Source organism: Chrysemys picta, chromosome 25, assembly GCF_011386835.1.
Source record: "Chrysemys picta bellii isolate R12L10 chromosome 25, ASM1138683v2, whole genome shotgun sequence".
Lineage (NCBI taxonomy): Eukaryota > Metazoa > Chordata > Testudines > Emydidae > Chrysemys > Chrysemys picta.
Genome location: NC_088815.1, coordinates 3,344,292 through 3,362,053, shown reverse-complemented (window position 1 = coordinate 3,362,053; position 17,762 = coordinate 3,344,292). Strand labels below are relative to the sequence as shown.

The 17,762-nt window shown below is 48.7% G+C and overlaps 1 protein-coding gene across 8 annotated transcripts in view; it reads left to right on the top strand.

The window, feature by feature from the left end:
* Positions 1–17,762, top strand: part of ELAVL1 (ELAV like RNA binding protein 1) — a 101,950-nt gene that overhangs the window by 66,263 nt on the left and 17,925 nt on the right. For all 8 annotated transcript variants that reach the window (XM_065578297.1, XM_005283792.4, XM_065578296.1 and 5 more), the window contains 2 exons: positions 3,307–3,460; positions 7,873–8,098. In XM_065578297.1, coding sequence (XP_065434369.1) covers positions 3,307–3,460; positions 7,873–8,098 — 380 coding nt within the window. The remainder of the gene's footprint in view (positions 1–3,306; positions 3,461–7,872; positions 8,099–17,762) is intronic.

The following is a 17,762-nucleotide window of genomic DNA, read 5'->3' as shown; positions in this document are numbered from 1 at the left end:
TTCCCTGAGGCCCCTCGGCTTTTACACCCCTCCCTTGGGGAAGCCGAGAAAGAAAACAAACAAAAGGGAAACCCAGCTGTTGCCATCAGCTAATTGAAAAACATATACACAGACCTTTAAGACAAAAACCCAATCAGGTTTTTTAAGAAAGGTACATTTTATTAAAAAAAGAAGAAAGGAAACACATCTGGAAAATCAGGCTATTGCTAGATTTTATAAAGCCAAGAGAGAACAACCGAGAGACAAAGGGAAAGCTTTTTTCCCATTTTTAAAAAGTTCTAACCTTCCCATTGGCTCTTTTGGTCAGGTGCCCACTCCTTTTCCTTTTACCTGGGGGACTTTGTTAGCCCTTTACAGGTAAAGCAAGCAGAGAACAGCCACCAAGAGAGACTATATAGCGAACTGGCTGGCTGGGTGTCCATAAAAGGGAGATACTGCATATTCCCCCCCCCCCTTTCATTTATCACCGCTCCATAATATTTGTGAAGGGAAGGATGAAAGCTTCACTTAGGGCTGGACCACAGAGGCTCAGCACCTGAAGGCTGAGTTTGAACAGCCAGAGACCAGGACTATTAGAGAGGTACAGCACAGGGCCGTAAGGATCAGGGATGCTTTGAGGGAGCAATTTGATGCTGAAAGCCACTAATATTTGTTGTTATGCTCGGGATTGCAGTGCTTGTAATGCTAGGAGGTGATTGGTGCACATGATGCAATTGTATGTTGCTTTGCAGTGCTGTTTTTGCTTTCAATTAATAGAATAAAGATTGCTTTCAAACCATCACAATTTTTTTATTAAAAGACAACTGGAGGAGAGAGCGAGTAAAACAAAACAAAACAAAAAAACAGCAGGGAGAGGGATGGGGGAAGGGAAGGTCCCAGAAGGAGGTGGGGTACCGGGATGGCTAAAGATATGTGTATGTCCAGGGATCATATCCAGCATTCTCCTTTGGAGTACAATGCAGCGGATACTGTACTTCAGCAGGCCCAAACTGTTGAGTGCAGTGGGTAGTAGGAGTCCACCGTGCTGGACTGTGAGGGGGGAGGAGTGGAATGCCGCGGGTACAGACTGGAGCCAGAAGGTTGATAAGAGTGTGTTGGCGGTGTCTGGGGAGTGCATGGGAAAGAGTTTCCCGAAAGCGGCTGCAGGGGAGGGCGGGCATGGAGCTGCTCGGTTTGCAGTGCTAGTAGCACCTGGAGCGTGTCCACTTGGCGCTCCATAACGTTTAAGAGCCGCTCCGTGGCTTCATTCTGATAGGCCACATTCTCCTTTTGGTCCCTCGTCTCGCTGTCCCGCCACTCCTTCAATTCCTGTTTCTCGGCGGCTGGGTGCCTCATAACATCACTCAGAAAGTCCTCCTTAGTTCTTCGTGGCCGCTTTCTAATTCTGTGCAGCCGTTAAGCTGCCGCTAACAAAGAGGGAGGCTGTGCTCCCAAGGTCATCTCTGTGAAGTTTAAACGCAACATTTTACAGAAGCAGTATTGTTTTGCAACACAGAAAACACTGATTCATTGATTTAATGCACAGCCAGTACTCTCACACTTGTCACTAACTGGCTGACCCCAGGCAAGCACACATGAGTCAGAAGACTCCCAAAATGGTGAGTAGCCATAGGGTAAATCACTCTTCCCGGACCCTGCTGGGGCATGTGGCTCTTGGGGAGAGCCAGCACTGTAGGGGGGGGGCGTGATAATCATTCCTGTCCCCACACTTCCCACAGGATGTGATCATTATGGAAGATATCTCGCTGCTGAGGGTGAGCAGGGAATCAAGGGAGGGTCTTCTCCAAGCTTGCGGCTTTCGCCCTGGCCCCTATGCAGCTCGCCTGTGTGCAGCAATGGTTCCCCCGCTGTGACGGCACAGTAGCGCAGGAAAGTTACTGATAATGGGTCAAGAAACAAAGCAGCTCTGCCAATGAACCTGTGGCAGCGGATTGCCCAGTATCTCCACGTGAGTTTTCTGAAGATCTCTGAGGGAGATTCCTGTGAAGTGAGGGAGTCAATCAACAGTCTGTTCCGCTGCTCAGTCTAGGAATGCAGCGGGAGACAAGCCTGTTTTCTGTAACCCTTCTGCCCCCAACAACTGGCTTCAGCGATTCCCAAAATCATGTCCACTTACCAGGGGACTGCTCTCCTGTTTGCACTTCACCAGTCTCCGACAGTTGTGACTGGCTAGCCTCCTCCAGGGTAGAAAAGAGTTCCTGGCTGCATGCATCTCTGACCTCCAAGCCATCCTCTGCCTCTGGGTCCTCCTTGTCCAAGATTTCCTCCTCCTGGCTCAGTCCACTCTCGACTGGCACATGAGCCACTGAAGTATCCGAAGTGGTCTTTGCAGTGGAGGTGGGGTCGCCGCCGAGTATCGCGTCCAGGTCTTTGTAGAATCAGCAGCTTGTGGGCGCAGTACCGGAGCGGCAGTTTGTCTCCTGCGCTTTGTGGTAGGCATTCTGCAGCTGCTTCACTTTGACCCTACACTGCAATGTGTCCCAGTCATGGCCCCTTTCTGTCATGCTTCGTGAAATCTATCCATAGATATCAGAATTCCTACGACTGGAGCGCAGCTGGGACTGAACAGTCTCCTCTCCCCAAATGCCGATGAGGTTCAGCAGCTCGGCATTGCTCCAAGTGGGGGATCGCCTGGTGCGTGGAGCAGACATGGCCACTTGGAAAGATAGGCTGAGACCACTGCACGCATCACCTAGCAAACAGGAAGGGGACTTTTAAATTTCCAAAGGAATATACGGGGTGGGGATTACAGTTGGTCACCTGAGGGCAGAGCAGCAGAGTTCAAACCGATGACCAGAGAGGTGAGAACAGGCATTGTGGGACACCTCGCAGCACTGTAATCGTCCATGGTGTCTACGGTGGCACCGCAGTGCTGTAGCCCCAGCACAGAATGTTGTATGCCTTTTGTTGGGGTGGGGGTTGTTTTTGTTTGTTTGTTTGTTTGTTTTTTTTAAGCACTACAATTCTGCAGTTTCTGTGCACTAAGTGGCTTAGCAGTGTGTACACTTCGGGAGTTACAGCGCAGAAAGCTGCTTTACTGCGCAGAAACTTGCCAGTGTAGACAGTACCTTGGTTTCGTTGTCAGTAGAGTCAAATAGTGAAGAGGATTGTGTATCTTCTTTTTTTAATCAAGCACAAAAACCACTTTTGTTGCTTACTTTCCATTTCCTGGCAATCGTTTTTCCTTTTATGAAACTACCATAGGAAAATTGCCTGTATTACAAAGGAAGAAGTTTAGGTGGGTGTCTTATAACACAGCAAATCATTCATGTAATTTCACATACAATAAAAAAATTTCTCTTGAAGGTGTCGTACGCTCGTCCCAGTTCTGAAGTTATCAAAGATGCTAACTTGTACATTAGTGGACTACCAAGGACAATGACACAAAAAGATGTAGAAGACATGTTTTCACGTTTTGGCCGCATCATCAACTCACGTGTACTCGTGGATCAAACTACAGGTATGCACTGTAATGTTAGATATTAAAAACTTGACTATACAGGACACAAAGAAATGTTCATTCTTTCAAAGATTATTGGTGCTTAAAATTAACTTTTAATTTTCCAGATAGTTTCTGAACATATATAAAAATTAATTGTTGAGTTTGGTATTGATCACTGTGTCCACAGAAATATAGAACTAGAATGGCAAACATCCCTGTTTTGGGAGGCTTTTCTGAAACACATGACTTAGAGTCCATTTTGTAGATCATGCTCTGTAAATTGAGAATGGTATTAAGAACACAAGATTTGCTATACTAGATCAGATATTGGTCTGCCAAATTCAGTATCTTGCCCCCACCAATTGTCCATGCCTGGTGCTTGACATAGAACAATACAACTATCTGATTATGTAGATAGTTCAGCACTGTAGGAGATTTTGTTACCTTTTCTTTACTTTTCCCCAGAGGAGGCAGCATGGTACAGTGGAGAGGGGTATAGGCTTGAGATTCGAGAGCCCTGAGTTCTATTCCCAGCTCTGCAACTGACCTTAGGAATGTTGCGTCACCTCTGTTAGGCAGAGGGGGCTTGTCAGGTGTGGCAGGCAGAGAATGAAAACACCAGTTTTAACCCAAGAACATCTGATGTGGCCATCTGGTTTACAAAAGTTGTGCCAATCACTCATGCTCTGTGAGTCTGCACTGCCGACCTCAGCTGCTGGACAAGGTGAAGCAAGAAAGCACTTTTCACAGACCAGTATTATTTAGCGGTAAAATCCAGCCTATCCTTTTATGTGAAAGGATAACTTGTTACCTTACATTTAATCAACTTGAAATTGATCTGTGATTGTGCTTCATAATTTCTCATTGCATTTAAGTATATCTGGAGTTTCATGTCCCTTCTCAGCCTTCTCTTTTCCAGACTAAACAAACCACATTTTTTCAATCTTCCCTCATAGGTCATGTTTTCTAGACCTTTAATCATTTTTGTTGCTCGTCTCTGGACTCTCTCCATTTGTCCACATCTCTCCTGAGATGTGGCGCCCAGAACTGGACACGCTACTCCAGTTGAGGCTTAATCAGCTCTAAGTAGAGCGGAAGAATTACTTCTCGTATCTTGCTTACAACACTCCTGCTAATACATCCCAGAATGGTGTTTGCTTTTTTTGCAACAGAGTTACACTGTTGACTCATATTTTAGCTTGTAATCCACTATGACCATCAGATCCATTTCCGCAGTACTCCTTCCTAGGCAGTTGTTTCCCATTTTGTATTTGTGCAACTGATAGTTCCGTCCTAAGTGGAGTACTTTGTATTTGTACTTATTGAATTTCATCCTATTTACTTCAGACCATTTCTCCAGTTTGTCCAGATCATTTTGAATTTTAATCCTATCCTCCAAAGCCCTTGCAACCCCTCCCAGCATGGTATCGTCTGCAAACTTTATAAGTGTACTCTTTATGCCGTTATCCAAATCATTGATGAAAATATTGAAGAGAACCGGACCCAGAACGGATGCTGGCGGGACCCCGCTCGTTATGCCCTTCCAGCATGATTGTGAACCACTGATAACTACTCTCTCGGAATGGTTTTCCAACCAGTTTTGCACCCACCTTATAGTAGCTCCATCTAGGTTGAATTTTGGAGATGGCAGCTCATGAAAGATTACACAAGTGCACTGTTTGAACCCGAAATGACACTAACTGTGTAGCTGTTGCAGGAAGTATCTTGTACACGTGGAACAGCTAAGTTAGCCATGTCATGTGCAGCACAGCCTTCCTTCCCTTTAAAATACTGGTAAAAATTGCACATGCAGAACTTTGCTAAACAATTGTACAAAAATGTAGTTTTCTGATCCTCATAACTTGGACTGGTCAAAATAATTTTTCATTTGGAGCACTCAGATGCTCCTCAGTGAGGGCCATTCTCTTGCCAAATTCCAGCTTTCTGCTCCCAGTTGCTTTCTGCTCCCAGTTGCTTCCCATGGAAGATATGGCCAAAAATAGTCACATTTTGATAATGGAAGAGGTTCCCCCATGCACTCGTTCTCCTTGTACACAAAGACAGTGAAACTATTTGATCTGACATCCCTTGAAATAGAGACCAGTCCTAGAAAACTTCATTCCAGTGTGTGAAAGTTTCTCAAAGTTGAGTATTTGAAAACGTGCTTCTCATAGAAATGATCAGCCTTTTCAATTATAGCAGTTATAAATGTTGCAGTTGTAGCGTTGGTCTTAAATACAGGCTCTTAGTGTCCTATTAATAACTTTTCTGCAACAGCTGTGTATTAAACTTGGTTGTCACATAACCAGTTTTTAATCTGTCTCATGAGAAGACCTTGTCCCTTAGGATGTAATTCTTTAATTTTCCTGTGTAGTTTCTTCTCCTAAGTCCCATAGAACAGTACAGACAATGTTAATTTTAGCAAACTTGTATATAGTGCCATAACTTTACATGGTCTTTTGAGATTAAAAGATAGGGCCATGACCTGAAGCGTTTACAAACTGAATTAGACGAGCATATAACATGAAGATAACCAAAAGAAGGGAATAGGGAAATTGAACAATGTATTAAAAATAATAAAAATGCAAGTGCTGTTATACAGCAAGCAAATTATAGGTGATCTAGTTCAAATGGTAACTAAGGTAGGGCAGGAGAGAGGACTAAAAGAGCATAGCACAGAGTAATCGAAAAGTGAGACTGTGCATTAGACTGGGGTATATTGCCTGCTGGAAGCTAGGAGTTACAGCTGCTGTGACACCCTTTGCGAGGATATAGTGTGTTCTTCCTCCCCTAGCATAGGAACATCTCTTCTGGCTGGTGCAGGGGGTATGTGAGAACATGACCAGATGGACCACTAGTGAGATCTAATTTGGTTAAGTCTCCTGTTTTTGACAATAACTGGTAGCAGATACATCAAGGTGCGAGAAACCCCCAAATGGAAGATCATAGAGTAACCTAACATGTTCATGGCACTGCTCCTTCCCAGCTAACTTTGGAGAGGCTAGTGTCATTGTTGGCGCTACCAAGTTGAGTCTTTGCACTCAGGAAAGAACAAGAACGTATACCTAACTCAGGCACCTCAGAGCTACACAGTGTTTCCTTAGTGCAGGGACTAAGGTAAGGGCCATGCTCAGTTTCAGTCCCATGTGCTTTAAAATCATGCAATGAATGCGGCAAAAGCTCCTGAATAGAAAGACTCCGAATTCATCAAGTAGAATAATGTAACCATAACTATACTAGGAAGCAGGAGACGTGGGTTCCACCCAGCTCTCTCACTCACTTGCTTCATGACCTTGATTACATCACTTTACGCTTCCATTTCCTCCATCTGTAAAATGTAGATAATGTGTACCCACCTTTTTTAAAAACACTTTCCAGTCTGTATAATAAATGCTATATAAATGTTTCAGACTCTTATTGTTACTATACCTATGCACATCTTTTTAAAAAAAAAAAAAAAAAAAAAAAAAGAGGGGGAAGGTTCAGAGAAGAGCCAGTACAATGATTCTAAGTCTGGCAAACCTGCCTTAGAGTGAGAGACTTAACCCTCACTTTGATAAGCTAAATTGAATGAGCTTCTTAAGAGATGACTTGATCAGTTTATGACTATATATGTTAGGAGAAGATTTCTGATAGTACAGGGCTCTTTTATCTACCAAAGGTCTAACAAAATCCAGGGGCTGAAAGTTGAACCTAGACAAAATCAAATTAGAAATTTAAGTGCAAATTTTTGAGCAAGAGTAATTAACCATTGGAAAAACTTCTGAGGGGGTGTGGTGGAGTTGGCATCAGTTGAAGTCTTTAAATCACAATAAGATGGCTTTTTAAGAGATGCTCTAGCTTAACCACAAATAATGTACTTGATGCGGGAATCACTGAGTGAAATTCTATGGCGTGTTCAGCAGATCAGACCAGACAGTCATAATGGTCTCTTCTGGCCTTTCAATCTGTGAAATAGTGTGTCAACAACATGCATTCATTTCCTATTTGGAAATTATGTTTCAGTTTTAGGTTTCTAGATGTTTTGAGTAACAAAACTGAGCAAAAACAAAAAATGATTTTTAGCCCAATAGTCACTTTGCATTTCTCCTTTGAAAAAGTTTTAGTTGATCTGAAATATTTTTCCTTTAATGTCAGTTGACAGTGGGTTTCCTAGAACACTTGTACATTGTACAGATTTTGGACTATGAACTAACATGTTATATATGTATTTTGCTCCATCGTCATCATTATATATTTGAAGTAAATGTGCTCACTTGTGTTTAATTTCCTAATTATTTTTAAATGTTGTGATTTCATCCTTTTGAAGAACCACCAGTAAAATTGTAGAACTTAAAGCCATGACCTTAGAAATACTTAATTTTTGTTTTTTCACTTGGAAAATTGTTTTGAGCTTATCCTTAACGCATTTTTATTTGTTTGGTTAAAAGGTTTGTCCAGAGGAGTCGCTTTTATCCGGTTTGACAAAAGGTCAGAAGCAGAAGAGGCAATTACAAGTTTCAATGGTCACAAACCCCCAGGTTCCTCTGAACCCATTACTGTGAAGTTTGCAGCCAATCCTAACCAGAACAAAAATGTGGCACTGTTATCACAGCTGTATCATTCACCAGCTAGACGATTTGGAGGGCCAGTTCATCACCAGGCGCAAAGATTCAGGTACGTTAGGAAGAATAATCCATTTAAGGCCTATTCTGTCACCCACACTTCCACTGGGGAAAGTGTTGCACTGTTTCAACTGTAAAGTAATAAATATCTTTGTCCTAGCATGTGTGAATAAATAATAATGCACTGTGTATTTCTATGGGGTGTGTGTGTGGGGGGGTGAGAGAGAGAGATGTATCTAAAAATTGCTCAAGTAGAGTATAATTAAAGTAATAACCTATATGGAAAACTGTGAAACTAATCGAGTAAAGTTTCTAGTTCCACAAAGTAGTACATAGTGAGAAAGTGTTGTTGTAGCCGTGTCGGTCCCAGGGTATTGGACCAACTTCTGTTGTCATTGTGTCACACCTTGGCAGGCTGATATTTTAACAAGACTTGTAATCTTGTCGAACTATATCATGTTTGTCTGATAACATTTTTTCATGAAACCATACTGATGGTGTTATACTTAGATCTTCTAATTTTTTAATGTTAGAATCCTTAATAAGTCGTTTAATTATTTTGCTGGGAATCATTGTCAGGTTAATTGGCCCATAATTATCCAAGTCATCCTATTTACCATTTTAAAAATATTGCCAGTCCTGGAGTTTCTCCAGTTTTACAACATTTTTATTAAAAATTAACATTGGTTGTCAAGTCTTTTAAAACTCTTAAATGCAAGTTATTTGCACCTGCTGATTTAAAAATGCTTAATTGTAAGAGATGTTAAATAGCATCTTCTTTAGTTACTGCTGGAAAAGAAACTATTTTATCATGTTATTTTATTATCTTTGCTTGAGAGAGGTGATTAAGGTTCTTAGGGTACATCTATACTTACCTCCGGGTTCGGCGGTAAGCAATCGATCTTCTGGGATCGATTTATTGCATCTTGTCTAGACGCGATAAATCGATCCCAGAAGTGCTCGCCATCGACATCGGTACTCCTGCTCCACGAGAGGAGTTCGCGGAGTCAACGGGGGAGCCTGCCTGCCGCGTGTGGACCCGCGGTAAGTACCTTGTAGTTCGAACTAAGGTACTTCGACTTCAGTTACGTTATTCACGTAGCTGAAGTTGCGTATCTTAGTTCGAACTGGGGGGTTAGCGTGGACCAGCCCTTAGACTCAATATGACGGATACTTAATTTTTTCACAGATTTTTTTTTTTAAGGATCTTTTTTGGTACATTTCGAGTGTAGTGTTACTGTACTGGGTTTTTGGTGTGATCCTTCCCCCAAGGATGTTGAACTTAGAACTACTAAATGATAATTTTTATTAGGTGCTACCACAATACAAATAACTGAGCCCCAGTCATGGACCAGAACTGCACTGTGATAGGAACTGCACAAATACTTAATAAAAGAATAGAAATTTTTTAGGGCGGGAACCAATCTGAGTGAAGTATAATTGTGGTCACTGTTACTTAGAGGTTGAACTATAGGTATTTCTTGAACGACATTTGTTTGTTGTTTAGGCTGTTCAGTTTAGTCCTCTTCTCTTATGTCCAGGATTAAGGTTTTTGTGTCAGTCTGGTGTAATGAAACAATGTCTTGACACACATAGTAGTTGGAGTCATCCATGTTCTCAAAGCTCCTGCACTCCTCTGTGCTGCACTTGGAACCGGTCTTAATAATTTATGGCATGTCATGGTTTTGGTGCTGCTAATGTGGACACATGCTCCAGAAGCTTCCGTGCTTCAACCTCATAGGGGCGGTCCTCGACTCGATCCAGGCCAGAGCTTTTCTCCAGGAAAACAGCTTCAGAGCTATGGGGGCACTCAGAGAGAGAGTCTGAGGGGGTTACTCCATCACCACAGCAAGAAACTGCTTAAAGCTCTTGGGGCATAAGGCATCATGCACCTATGTAGTGCAACACGCAAGACTGCGACTCAGACCTCTCCAATCTTGGCTAGCATCGGTATACATATGAGGTTGACACCATCTGGACAAGATGGTCTTGCTTCCCCTGTCAGTGATTTCCTCCCTCCTTTGCCGACTGGACCCGGGAACGGTATATGCGGGAATTCCATTCTCGAGATCTCCACTGTCAATGTGTCTCATCACAAAGGCGTTGGCAGTGGGATGCGGGGATCACTTGGGAACCCTTAGAACTCAAGGCCTCTGGTCACCAGAAGAACTCTCGTTGCTCATCAATGTGAGGGAACTGAGGGTGGCACGCCTAGCCTGCCAGGCTTTCCAGCCCCACCTGTAGAGCAACTGTGTGTCGGTCCTCAAAGACAACACAACAGCAATGTTTTATATAAACAAGCAGGGTGGAGCGCACTCTTCTCCCTTATACCAGGAGGCTGTTCTCCTATGGGAATTCTGAAAAGCCTATTTGATCCACCTTGAAGCCTCATACCTTCCAGGGTCGCCTATGGGAATTCTGAAAAGCCTATTTGATCCACCTTGAAGCCTCATACCTTCCAGGGTCGCAGAATGAGTTAGCGAATCATCTCAGCAAATCCTTTTCCAACCATCACGAGTGGTTAATTCTCCCAGATGTCATGAACGCTGTTTTCCAGACGTGGGGAACTCCCCAGTTAGACCTGTTAACGACGAAGTACAACAGGAAGTGTCTTCAGTTCTGCTCCTTCCTAGGCCACAGCCCAGGCTCGCTCGCAGGCTCCTTTCTCATCCTTTGGATCAGCTCTTCTGCGCATTCCTCCTCATACACCGGATCCTGTTAAGGGTCAGAAGCGACAAGACACGTCTGATCCTGATAGCCTACCCGCACCAACAGCAGCTCAACGCTCTCCTAGACCTCTTGGTGGATACACCAATCAGCTTGCCACTGTTTCCAGACTTGATCTCTCAAGATCATGGCCGTCTGTTATCTGAACCTCAAATCTCTTCACCTCATGACATGGAAGCTCCATGTCTGAACTCAGCGGAACTGGCTTTCTCTGGGCCTGTTTGCTAGGTTCTTCTAGGGAACAGAAAGCCATCTAATAGAGCCACTTACCTGGCAAAGTGGAAAAGATTTCTCTATCTGGTCAGCACAAAAGGGTGTTTCATCTACCAAGTCATCACCGCCCTTCATTCTGGAACATCTACTCCACCTAAAGCAGCATGGCCTAATGCTGTCATCCATACGGGTCCATCTCGCTGCAGTCTCAGCCTTTCACCCATGGGTGAACAGCAGTCAGTTTTCTCAAACTCAGTCTGTGGCCATTTCCTTAAGTGACTGGAATGGCTATACCCACAGGTATGCCAGCCACTACCTCTTTGGGACCTCAATTTGGTGCTGACAAGGCTAACAGGACGCCCATTCTAACCGCTGGCAATGTGTTCTCTGCTCTATCTGACTTGGAAGGTGGCCTTCTTCTTCGAGTGCTTGCTCATATCCATTCCATTAGGTGTGTGCGCGCCGCGTGCACGATCGTCGGAAGATTTTTACCCTAGCAACACCGGCGGGTCGGCTGTGGAGCCCCCTAGAGTGGCGCCTTCATGGCGCTGAATATATACCCCAGCCGACCCGGCGCCCCCTCAGTTCCTTCTTACCGCCCCTGACGGTCGTTGGAACTGTGGAGCGCTGCTTAGCTGTTCTCCACTCTCCCTAGCTTAGTTCGTTATTCGCAGTTATAGTTATAGTTATAGTCCTAGTGTTTATAGTTAAATAGTTCAATAGTTTTAAGAGTTGTCTAGTTGATATAATAGTTCAGGGGATTAAGGGGGTCGTCTCCCCCTTTCTCCCCCGGCCGCGGGGCCGGGCTCATGCCCAACGCTCCCGGCTTCAAGCTGTGCGCCTCCTGCGCTAAGCCTATGCCCACGAGCGACCCGCACTATTCCTGTCTGAAGTGCCTGGGAGAGTCCCATCAAACAGATAAGTGCAAGATCTGTAAGGACTTCAGACCAAGGACCAAGAAGGAGCGGGACTTTCGGCTCCGGCAGCTCCTGATGGAGGCGGCACTTAGTCCGGACGCTCCATCTACAAGTCAGGCCCCGGCACCTAGCGCCTCGGTGCGCAGTGCCCGGGCGGCACCGGCCATGACGACCACGCGAGTGGCGTCAGATGAGCCTTCCCGGCACCGGACCTCGTCGGCACCGCAAGCACAGCAAGTGCCTCGGCGCCGGTCATTATCCCCAGGGCATAAGAAAGCCCATAAGACGGGGACCTCCGTGCCGAAGACGCTGGCGCCCCCAGTGCCGGGGGTAGAGCCGCGTACGCCGGTGGAGCACCGGAAACAGGTGCCTCCAGCACCGTCGACTCCGGCGCCGAGGCCGTTGAGTCCGGTGCAGACGGCGTCTCCACCGAGGCCGGCGGTGATACAGTGCCTCCCGTCGACGCCAGAGACCTTCGCGGCGGCGAGAGACTTAATAGCTCTCACGGAGCCGGCACCGCCTCAACCACCGGCACCGACGGCACCGTTGCCTCGCCCGGTCCAGTCGAGGGGGAAACCTGCCTTGATGCGCCCTCCATCGCAAGGGCTGGAACCTCGGCACCGATCCAGGTCCCGAAGCAGGTCCCCACGCCGCTCGCAGTCCCGGCACCGAATATCACCTCGGCACCGGTCGTACTCGCGGCCAAGATCTTCTTCGCGGCACTGCTCTACGTCTCGGCACCGCTATGATCGTCGGCACCGATCAACGTCGAGACGTAGTTCTCGGCACCGCTACGGTCGCCGCTCGACGTCGAGAGGCCGCTCCCGGTACCGGGCATACTCCAGGTCCTCGTCGAGGTCCAGATCCGACTCCCGGCACCGACGAGGTCATCGGCACCGGTCGCGGTCCCGGCACCGATCGCCGGCACCGCGTGGAGATAGATCATCTCCAGACCGGCACCGTGCGGCACCGCAGCCCACGGGAATCGTCTCGACGCTCTCGGCACCGCCATGGCCATCGAGATCGGGGTCTCGCTCCTCGGAGGACCTCTCGAGATCGGCATACCCCCCTCAGGGGCAAGCCGAGGAACAGGACTTGGGCCATTGGCAGAACATAACAGAGGACCATTCTCATGGCCCATCTCACTGGTCGTTTTGGACCCCGTGGGCGTACCATCAGGCGCAAGGGGCTCCAGTTGCTTCGACCTCTCGCTCCGGTCACTCTGTTAGAAGGGCCCCGGAGTCCACCATCTCTCGGCCTCCGCCAGGGGGCATGGAGGCTTCCGTGTCCGCACCACCTGACGCCCTGGACTCAAGCGCAGGTGATGCTCCGGCCCAGGAGCAGGGAGACCAGGACCCTCCCTTGGATCCTGTTCCACCGGAGGCATCTTCCTCTTCCTCTCCGGATGAGGCAGTGGCGGGCACATCGTGCACAGGTCCACCTCCAATAGATCTTCGGGCTCACCAAGATCTTCTGCGTCGGATGGCCCGTAATATGGACCTGCAGGCGGAGGAGATAGTGGAGGTGCACGACCCCATCGTGAATATCCTCGGAGCGGATGCCCCATCGAGGGTGGCGTTACCCCTGATCCGCACGATACAAGCCAATGTATCTACGATATGGCAGACTCCTGCCTCTATCCCACCCACAGCGAGAGGGGTGGAAAGGAAATACTTTGTCCCGTCTAAAGACTACGGGTACTTGTATACCCACCCCCAGCCGTGTTCACTGGTGGTGGCATCAGTGAACGCAAGGGAGCGCCACGGTCAGCAGGCCGCAGCGCCCAAATCGAAGGAGGCTAAGCGCCTCGATTTATTCGGCCGTAAAGTTTACTCAGCCGGAGGGCTGCAACTTAGAGCGGCTAATCAACAGGCGCTCTTGAGCCGCTATAGCTTTAACTCCTGGAACTCTATGGGGAAGTTCAAGGAGTTGGTTCCCCAAGAGTCCAGGGAGGAGCTTGGAGCCCTGGTGGAGGAGGGTAAGAAGGTGGCTCGGACCTCCTTACAGGCCTCCTTAGACATAGCGGACTCTGCTGCGAGAACCCTGGCCTCAGGTATCGCTATGCGGAGGATCTCCTGGCTCCAGGTTTCGGGTCTGCCTCAGGAACTGCAGCAAACCCTGCAGGATCTGCCCTTTGAAGGACAAGGGCTGTTTTCAGAAAAGACGGACTCTCGCCTGCAGAGCCTCAAGGACTCCAGGACGATCATGCGTTCCTTGGGGATGCATGTTGTGGGCCCTCAGCGCAGGCCATTTAGACCGCAGCCTCAGCGCTTCTACCCCCCCGCCCGCCTCGTCAGAGACAGGACTCGACCCGGAGGCGAGGGCGAGGTGGTAGAAGTAGGTGGACCGGCCCTCAACCTGGTCAGAACCAGGGGCCACCTAGACCACCTTCAGGCCCCAGGCAGAACTTTTGAAGGTGCGGTCGAGGACGGCGCCCCAGTCATCCCCCAGGATCCAGCTTCCTCCTTTCGGGATCGCCTTTCCCATTTCCACCGTGCCTGGTCCCTTATAACCTCGGACCGTTGGGTCCTTCGCACGGTGGACAGGGGATATGCTATCCAGTTTTCTTCAATCCCCCCCTCCTCCCCCCCCTTCCCCGTCCCTCTTCAGGGACCCTTCTCACGAGCAACTTCTTATACAGGAAGTTTCCACGCTCCTTGCTATGGGGGCCATAGAGGAGGTTCCAGTAGAGTTAAGAGGCAGGGGATTCTATTCCCGTTACTTCCTCATTCCCAAGTCCAAAGGAGGTCTGCGACCCATCTTGGACTTGCGCGGACTCAACAAATTCGTAGTAAAGTTGAAGTTCCGCATGGTCTCTTTGGGGACCATTATCCCTTCCCTCGATCCTGGAGACTGGTTCGCCGCCCTCGACATGAAAGATGCATACTTTCACATCGCAATTTACCCGCCTCACAGACGCTTCCTGCGGTTCGTGGTAAGCAAGGTGCACTACCAATTTGCAGTCCTTCCCTTCGGCCTATCCTCGGCCCCAAGGGTATTCACGAAATGTATGGCTGTCGTGGCAGCGTACCTTCGTCGGCAAGGGATACAGGTGTTCCTGTACCTAGACGACTGGCTGGTACGCGGTCGCACCAAAGAGCAAGTTCGAGCTCACGTCCACATAATAGTGCACACATTCAACAAGTTGGGCATCCTACTCAACAAGGACAAATCCACTCTAGAACCTACCCAGAGAATAGAATTCATCGGCGCAGTTCTAGACTCCAGGCGTGCACAAGCCATCCTGCCAGACAACCGCTTTTGCACCATCACGAGCCTCATTCAAGGGCTCAAGGCCTTCCCAACTACCACGGTGAGGTCGTGCCTTACCCTGCTGGGTCACATGGCTTCCTGCACGTATGTAACCAGGCATGCCAGACTTCGGCTTCGCCCACTCCAGACCTGGGTGTCATCAATATACCGCCCACATCGGGACAGCCTGAACATGGTGGTCACGGTCCCGAACTCGGTCCTGACCTCCCTCACCTGGTGGCTAGATCGCAATGTGGTTTGCGAGGGGATGCCGTTTCACGCCCCACAACCCTCTCTGCACCTGGTCACAGACGCTTCATCTCTGGGTTGGGGCGCCCATCTCAACGAACACCATACCCAGGGCCTGTGGACTGCACCTCAGCTAGCCCTGCACATCAATGTTCGGGAACTGATGGCGGTGCGCCTGGCGTGCCAGGCATTTCTTAACCTCCTACGTGGCCGCTGTGTGCTAGTTCTCATCGACAACACCACGGCCATGTTTTACATCAACAAGCAAGGAGGAGCACGTTCGTCAATTCTATGCCAAGAGGCCATTCGCCTGTGGGACTTCTGCATCGCCCACTCAATCCATCTCATGGCATCGTTCCTCCCTGGAGTCCAGAACACTCTGGCGGACCGACTCAGCAGGTCCTTTCAAACACACGAGTGGTCTATCCGTCCGGACATCATACATTCCGTTTTCCAGAAGTGGGGGTTTCCCCAGATAGACCTGTTTGCATCTCGAGACAACAGGAAGTGCCACGTGTTCTGCTCCCTGCAAGGTCGAGCTCCGGGCTCCCTCTTGGATGCGTTTCTCCTTCCCTGGAAAGACCACCTGTTTTATGCCTTCCCTCCGTTTCCTCTGGTCCACAAGGTACTGCTCAAATTGCGCAGAGACCAGGCACAGGTGATTCTGATCGCCCCAGCGTGGCCGAGACAACATTGGTACACCACGCTGTTGGAGCTCTCGGTTCGGACACCGATCCCGCTTCCATTATGCCCGGATCTCATCTCTCAGGACCACGGCCGCCTGCGTCACCCCGACCTGCAATCACTCCACCTCACGGCGTGGCTGCTCCATGGTTCACCCAGGCAGAGCAGCAGTGCTCGCACTCTGTCCAACAGATTCTGCTGAGCAGTAGGAAGCCCTCAACACGGACCACATACTTGGCCAAGTGGAAGCGGTTCTCCTGTTGGTGCGAACAAAGAGCCACGTCCCCGTTACAGGCACCTATTCCTCTCATATTGGAATATCTCCTCTCCCTAAAACAGCAAGGGTTGGCGATATCTTCAATTAGAGTTCACCTGGCCGCTATATCGGCTTTTCACCCAGGGGAACTCACGTCCTCGGTATTCTCTAACCCGATGGTCGTTAGATTCCTCAAGGGCTTAGACCGGATGTACCCACAACAACGTCAGCCCGTTCCGACGTGGGACCTCAACCTGGTTCTCTCCAAGCTCACAGGTCCTCCATTCGAGCCACTGGCCACCTGTTCACTTCTGTACCTATCCTGGAAGACAGCCTTCCTCGTAGCCATCACCTCAGCAAGGCGCGTTTCTGAACTCAGGGCGCTTACATCCGAGCCCCCTTACACAGTTTTCCATAAGGATAAAGTGCAGCTTCGCCCGCATCCTGCCTTTCTCCCTAAGGTGGTCTCTCCATTTCATATCAACCAGGATATATTTCTCCCGGTCTTTCATCCTAAACCACATGCTACTCGCCAGGATCAACGTTTGCATTCTCTGGACGTACGCAGGGCCCTGGCCTTCTATATTGACCGCACAAGGCACTTTAGAAAGACGACGCAACTCTTCGTTGCAGTGGCCGACCGAATGAAAGGCTCACCGGTCTCCTCACAACGCCTGTCCTCCTGGATTACGTCTTGCATCCGGACTTGCTATGACCTGGCAGGTGTCTCAGCACCGCACCTCACCGCTCACTCCACGAGGGCCCAAGCTTCCTCGACGGCTTTCCTGGCGCAAGTGCCGATCCAGGACATTTGTAGAGCAGCGGTTTGGTCATCAGTCCACACATTTACAGCTCACTATGCGCTAGTGCAGCAGTCCAGAGACGATGCTGCTTTCGGATCAGCGGTTTTGCACACAGCAATGTCTCACTCCGACCCCACCACCTAAGTTGGGCTTGGGAGTCACCTAATGGAATGGATATGAGCAAGCACTCGAAGAAGAAAAGACGGTTACTCACCGTTGTAACTGTTGTTCTTCGAGATGTGTTGCTCATATCCATTCCAAACCCGCCCCCCGTCCCCACTGTCGGAGTAGCCGGCAAGAAGGAACTGAGGGGGCGCCGGGTCGGCTGGGGTATATATTCAGCGCCATGAAGGCGCCACTCTAGGGGGCTCCACAGCCGACCCGCCGGTGTTGCTAGGGTAAAAATCTTCCGACGATCGTGCACGCGGCGCGCACACACCTAATGGAATGGATATGAGCAACACATCTCGAAGAACAACAGTTACAACGGTGAGTAACCGTCTTTTCCTAGTCTCCATTGCTTCTGCCAGAAGGGTTTCAGAGATCTGAGCTCTTACCTCTGAGCCACCCTACACAGTCTTCAAGGACAAAGTACATTTGTGGCCCTACCCGTCC